We start from the raw sequence: 6015 nt of genomic DNA on the forward strand, positions 1-6015 counted from the left end.
TATGTTCTTCAGGGATATGAACTCTTGATAGAAATTTTAGGTTTCAACTTGTTATTTGGTTATTAAATAAAGATTTTTTGTGGAAGTCAAATATATATTTTGGAGTCAAAGTATTATATAAGGAGAAATGAAGATGATTCTTACAAAGTTAAAGCATGTGATTTTTCTATTTTAATTCTAACTGACCATGTGACATTTTGGAAGGTCATTTAATTTCTGTGGACCTCAGTTTTGAAGTATTTACAACCACAATACTCTATACTTTCCCTTGCCTACCTTCTAAGGTTGTGGCGGAAGATCAAATTAGACAATGTAGGTAAAAATACTTTGCAATTTACCCCTTAATATAACATTGTTTTATGAAATTTTATTACTGATGCAACAATTATTCATTCATTCACATAATGAAATATCCCTAAGAAATGAAATATTTGGATACCACCAAAATTGATAAATACAGCTCTGTTCCTGAAAGAGCTGTATTATGATTTATAAAGCAAATATTAAAAAAATAAGAAAGCTACCAAAAATTTAAATATAGGAATTAGCCCAGTAGTATTTGTTGTCCTGTTCTGCTAGAGGCTTTAGTGTAATATCAGTGTGTGTTTTTTCTTACATAACTATGTGACATTACTTAGGGCATGATTCTAAAATTCCTGTCCTAGGAGACCTTAGATAGCCCTCACCAGCTTCACATTCACTTACATCCCTCTTGGTAGAGTGGTCACAATACAATGAGTGAGGGTAGGTGACCCCAAAGTTCAGAGACCTCATGCACGCAGAGAGAAGAACTCACACAAATAAATATACTGCATTGTCTGACAGCCTCTTTTGAGGAGGCATCAGTTTAACTTTAAATCCATAAGCTCATTGAGAGGAAGGGAGAGAAGGGGATGTCTTTAAATACAGGAGACGTTGCCATAGCATTTTCCTTCTCTATTCCTGCCTACCCCTCTCCCCCGAAAGCAGCAACTATTTATGCTCTGTTTTCTTTCAGAAACCAGACACAATTTCAGAAGTCAGGACTTCAGTGATATGATATCTACACTACATAATAACTACCCGGTAGGGAGATATAATAAGTCTGAGGGTGCTATTAAGTTTCTCAGGAAAGACCCATCTTTGCAGACGCAATTGCAGAACAGAAGACAGACCGAGGGAGAATTTTAGCAACCCCCCTCCCCCCATCTTATTGGCCCTCTGTACAAGCCAAACCACAACCATCCTGCGAAAGGACCAGATTCCTTTCAGCATTGGCAGCCGCGGACAGCTCCCCAGCCGCGCGTTCCTTTCCTCTGCAGTGAGCTGACTTGCTCATCAGCAGCGGTCGGTGCAGCACCCAACGCCGAGTCCTAGCCAGCGCTCCCAGAACACGTGCTCCCTCCCGCCTGCCTCTCCGTCCTCCGCCCCTCGCTCACTCCGACCCACTCCAGCGGCGATTTTTCAGGGATTCCCTCTCGGGCAGCCTCCGCAGCAGCACATCTGGCCTCCTTCGCGGCACGGCGAGCATGGATCTCCGACGAAGAGCGATCCCCAGCGCCGACAGACTTCGAGTTTTCCTGATGCTGTTCTGTAAGCAGCGTTTTGGCGACTGGGAGGGCGGGATGCACTCTTCGCAGAGAATAAAGCCGGCATAGTAAAGGCGGTAGCTAAAGATAAAAATATGGCCCTTATTTTGCCGTTTCCCCCGCCCCCCCCCCCGCCCCTTTTGGGGCGCGGGGAGAGGATCTTCCTCGCCGGTAGCATGGAATTCCCCCGAGAGCCACACACGTGTGTGGCATTTCCCAGGTAGAGCACTAGACAGGCCAGCTTCGTGGGGTCGGAACATTGGCAAGAAAGATTTGGTTTTAAGCCTTCAAGATATAGGGGGAAAAAATGCAGCCGTATTACAAATTAGTGAGGGTTTTAAATTTAAAAAAATATATATTTTCATTGTGAGTTAACAGCAACGGAATCGAGTTTGTTAGCTCTGTGTTAGAGAAAAGGCTCACAGAGCACACAGCTGCTGGCAGGGAATTTTGTCACACCAAAGCCAGCAGAACACCTTCTGGTCTCTCCACCCTTGTGTCCAAGACGCGTGGGCTGGCTGAGCCCTGAACTGATGGGATTTTTGTTTGTTTGTTTCGCAGATACAATGGCTCACATTATGGCAGAACAGGAAGTGGAAAATCTCTCAGGCCTTTCCGCTAACCCTGAAAAAGATATATTTGTGGTGCGGGAAAATGGGACGACGTGTCTCATGGCAGAGTTTGAAGCCAGATTTATTGTGCCTTACGATGTGTGGGACAGCAATTACGTCGATGTAAGGATTCTTTCCTCCCCAGCTTGCTCGTAGGGCTCCAGGGCAAAGGGGACCCTCCCTCAAGGTCCTGAGAAGACCTGGCTGGCCTTCCCTCCCCCGCCCCCACCTCCTGCAGGCGGCTCCCGAATGCTGCATGAGGGTTCCGGCTTGTAACGCCTTCTGCTCGCCCTGCCTGCTTGGAAAGTAAACTTCCCTTTCTCTGCTTCCCTACGGGCCGGGTCTGCACGTAGAGCAGCATCTAACCGCATGTTCCCGGACCTGGGAGCGCCCAAGCGTGCAGCCCTTTACAGCCCCCCGGGGCCGGGAGTGCTGAGGGGGCGCGGGGCGTCTGTGTTCCCAGCTGATCACAGAACAGGCTGATATCGCGTTGACCCGGGGAGCTGAGGTGAATGGCCGCTGTGGCCACAACGAGTCGGAGCTGCAGGTGTTCTGGGTGGATCGCGCGTACGCGCTCAAAATGCTCTTTGTAAAGGTAACTCCAAGCCGGGTGCGCAGAGGGGCCTCAGGCTCCGAGAGGGTGTGGGCAATGGTGGCCCTTGGGATTCCAGACCTCAAAGCCACCAGGGAAGTTGACGTGTGCCTTCGTCGCTCGGCAGGAAAGCCACAACACGTCCAAAGGACCCGAGGCGACGTGGAGGCTGAGCAAGGTGCAGTTTGTCTATGACTCCTCGGAGAAGACCCACTTTAAAGATTCAGTCAGTGGTGAGTAGAAGCAGCGGGAATGGGGAGGGAGCCCTGGAAAGCGCGGACACAGCAGGGAACGCAGGCCTGGAGGACGAATTCCTTGGGGTCTTGGAAACCAATCCGGTGTTTCGCCCCCAGGCCAATTCCGGCCTTGGCTTGCTCTCTACGGCGAAGGAGGTGGGAGCTCCCTCGAGTCCTCTGGGTCTCAAGCCTTGTAGATGCGCAAAGAACCCAGGGCCTGAGGACCAGTCCCTCACCCATGGTCTGATCCTAATGAGACGTCCCTTGAGGGCGTGTCGTCCCCTTGTTGTTTCAGAACCACCTCTTGTGATCTGGCCTTTGAAAGAGCATGGAGAAGGCTAAGCTGTATCTTTATTTTCTTCCCATGCGCTAAACTGCAAGCGGGCAGTGCGACTTACTTTTACAGTCAGGATTTGATGGCCTTCAGTACCTATTTGTGCATGGCAGCGTGGCTCGCACGAAATCTTCAGTCGTTGACTGCAGCCACCTCAGAGTGGATTCTACACGTGGATTAATTTATTAGCTTTTCCTGCCCATCCCTCCAACAACTCACCTAGATCCTCCGAAAATACCGTGGGAACATCCACCCCCCAGATAACAATGTTCCTATCTGCAGGCAAAGACAACATTTAAATTTAGTTTTTTTTTTTTTCTTTATAAATTGTCTGTTTTACTCATAATGAGGCCTTCCACCCAGACATCTGAGCTGGGAAAGGATTTTTATTGAATACATAAAAGAATACATGTCATCTCTCCTTTCCACCCCCTTTTCTCATCACAGTAAAAGAGTATTTTTTCCTCTTCATCAAAATTCATATTCAAGATGCCACCCAGTTAAATGAGACCAAAAAAATAAAAAAGTAAAGAAACCAAACTTAATCCAGAAAAGGAGAAAATGGAGACTTCCAAAGTATATATATATATGAGTACAGGGGGATCGGCCCAGAGCACCAGCTATCGCCCATGCTTCTTTGAGTGAGGAATATAACATTCCTCACTTCTTGGAGTTTTTCTTTTGTTTTATTCTTTGCCGGTATGAAATGAGGAGAACCAAGTCACTGTTCTTTGTGTCTCAGGAATCGCACCGTTAGGTTTTATATAGTCAAAAAGGGTGGGGTTTTTAGGTATCACTCTCCTCTTCCAAAAAGGAATTACAAAATAATATTTACGGAGCCCTGGCTCATAAGAGAATGGGTGCGTTTGTCCTTCATCATGACTTGATACCCTCTGTAGAGCCCCAGCCCTGGCCTGGCAACAGGGAGGACAGGAGGACTGGGGAGACCTGGGGCTGAGAGGCAAGAGCCACTCTGGCACACATGGGTTAGGAGCAGGAGGGGTCTTCCAGCCAGAGGGGCCTAACTATTGCTTTGGGCCTTCGCTGCAGCTGGGAAGCACACGGTCAACTCGCATCACCTCTCTGCCTTGGTTACCCCAGCTGGGAAGTCCTACAAGTGTCAAGCTCAGCAGTTCATTTCACTGGCCTCCAGCGATCCGCAGAAGACAGTCACAATGATCTTGTCAGAAGTCCACATCCAGCCCTTTGACATCATCTCAGATTTCATCTTCAGTGAAGGTGAGTTGATTGGGGGCATGGGGAGGAGGAGCCAGGAATGGCTGGAGCAAGGAATGAAGGGACCTGCTAGCACCCCAGGTTGCCTCTGGGTTTGCTCTAGGCTGAAATGATACTGCCTCCCTCTGTAATAATTTTCAAAGAATAAGAGGGCCGTAAGCTGAACGTATGAACTTTTCTCAGCAGCTCTTTCTCTCTCCTTCTCTCCCTCCTCCCTTCTTCCTTCACTTTAATCCTTTCTCCTCTGTCTCTCTCCCTCCCTCTCTTCTCTTTCCTTTATTCTCTTTCCTCTTTCTTTCCCTTCCTTCCTATATTTCTTTACCTTTCTCTCCCTCCCTCTCTTTCTTCCCTTGCCAAAAGATGAACCTTTATAGGGAGAGAAGTAAGAAAGTCATCTTGGAAAAAACTGTAATTTTGATGCAAACTTCCCAGGGAGACAGCAGCTACAAATCTTCAAGTAGTTAGTCATCTCGAGAGCCATGGATTGGAGCAGGGCCTTTGCTTTTCTGGGCTGTGGTTTCATACATGTCCAGCTGTAGGGTCTACCACTGTGAGTCCAAGTTTTATGTGGCTGGAATGCAGTGGGGTGAGTGTGTCTGCACAGGTAACAGAGAGAGAACCACCAAGCTCTGCCTTCACTCAGCACTCACCTTCATTGGGAGGGATGCCCAGGAAGCTCTAGGAGGGAAGGGTCCCTGAACACTGGGCCTTTTACCCTTAGCTGTTTCTGCTCAGAGGGTGGAGGAAGGCTTTCTCCAAGTCTGTGCTAGCCATTGAGAGGACATCAAGCCATGGCAGGTGCACGTTGCCCACATTCTCTTTGTTCTCTGCATCCCTGTGGAGGTGGGGAATGAGGGGAGTCCAAATTTCTACAATTTTTTTCCAAGTCTAGCACCAATTTACATTGGGTGAGTGTGGGATAAGTGAATTTCGTTCATTTATTCTCTCCCTCTCTTTCTCATAGGGGGGAAGTTGTTAAACACAATTTGATATTCTGTTTATTTCTCATGGTTAAAAAATGGGGAAAGATTCTAATTGCTTTGTGTGTACCTTCCTTAGGGTTGGGGACCTCCAGGTAAATACAACTATTCAAGTGTACAGGATATTAGGGAATCTCTAGCTGTGTTATGCATAGTCATCTTCTAAGGTATGTAGAGTGCATACAATGCAGCTTCCATTCGATCTATACTGAATAGAATGCACCCCCACCTCACCATGTGATTATTCACAAACCACTTGAGAATTTCTAAGTTAAACTGTCCTTGAGAAAAGGGACTGGTTTAGGGCCTGCCCGGTGGCGCACTGGATAGTGCACCGCTTGGGAAGCGCGGCAGCACTCCCGCCCGAGGGTTCGGATCCCACATACAGACCGGTTCCCGCTTTGAGCGAGACGTGGGAGCAACACCGAGGTTTGCAATCCCATTGCCGGTCCCTGGTC

General features: G+C 47.9%; 1 protein-coding gene across 2 annotated transcripts in view; it reads left to right on the forward strand.

The window, feature by feature from the left end:
* Nucleotides 1–1023: 1023 nt before the first annotated feature.
* LAMP5 (lysosomal-associated membrane protein family, member 5) overlaps nucleotides 1024–6015 on the forward strand; it is a 14627-nt gene continuing 9635 nt past the window's right edge. Inside the window, exons 1-5 of one of the 2 annotated variants that reach the window (XM_008588477.1) lie at nucleotides 1024–1572; nucleotides 2130–2302; nucleotides 2643–2774; nucleotides 2899–3004; nucleotides 4443–4580. In XM_008588477.1, the coding sequence (XP_008586699.1) occupies nucleotides 1509–1572; nucleotides 2130–2302; nucleotides 2643–2774; nucleotides 2899–3004; nucleotides 4443–4580 (613 nt within the window). In that variant the 5' untranslated portion in view covers nucleotides 1024–1508. Of the gene's footprint in view, nucleotides 1573–2129; nucleotides 2303–2642; nucleotides 2775–2898; nucleotides 3005–4391; nucleotides 4581–6015 lie in introns of both variants that reach the window. The other variant, XM_008588476.1, reaches the window with a different exon arrangement.

This window comes from Galeopterus variegatus, unplaced genomic scaffold, assembly GCF_000696425.1.
Source record: "Galeopterus variegatus unplaced genomic scaffold, G_variegatus-3.0.2 Scaffold4860, whole genome shotgun sequence".
Taxonomy (NCBI): Eukaryota; Metazoa; Chordata; class Mammalia; order Dermoptera; family Cynocephalidae; genus Galeopterus; species Galeopterus variegatus.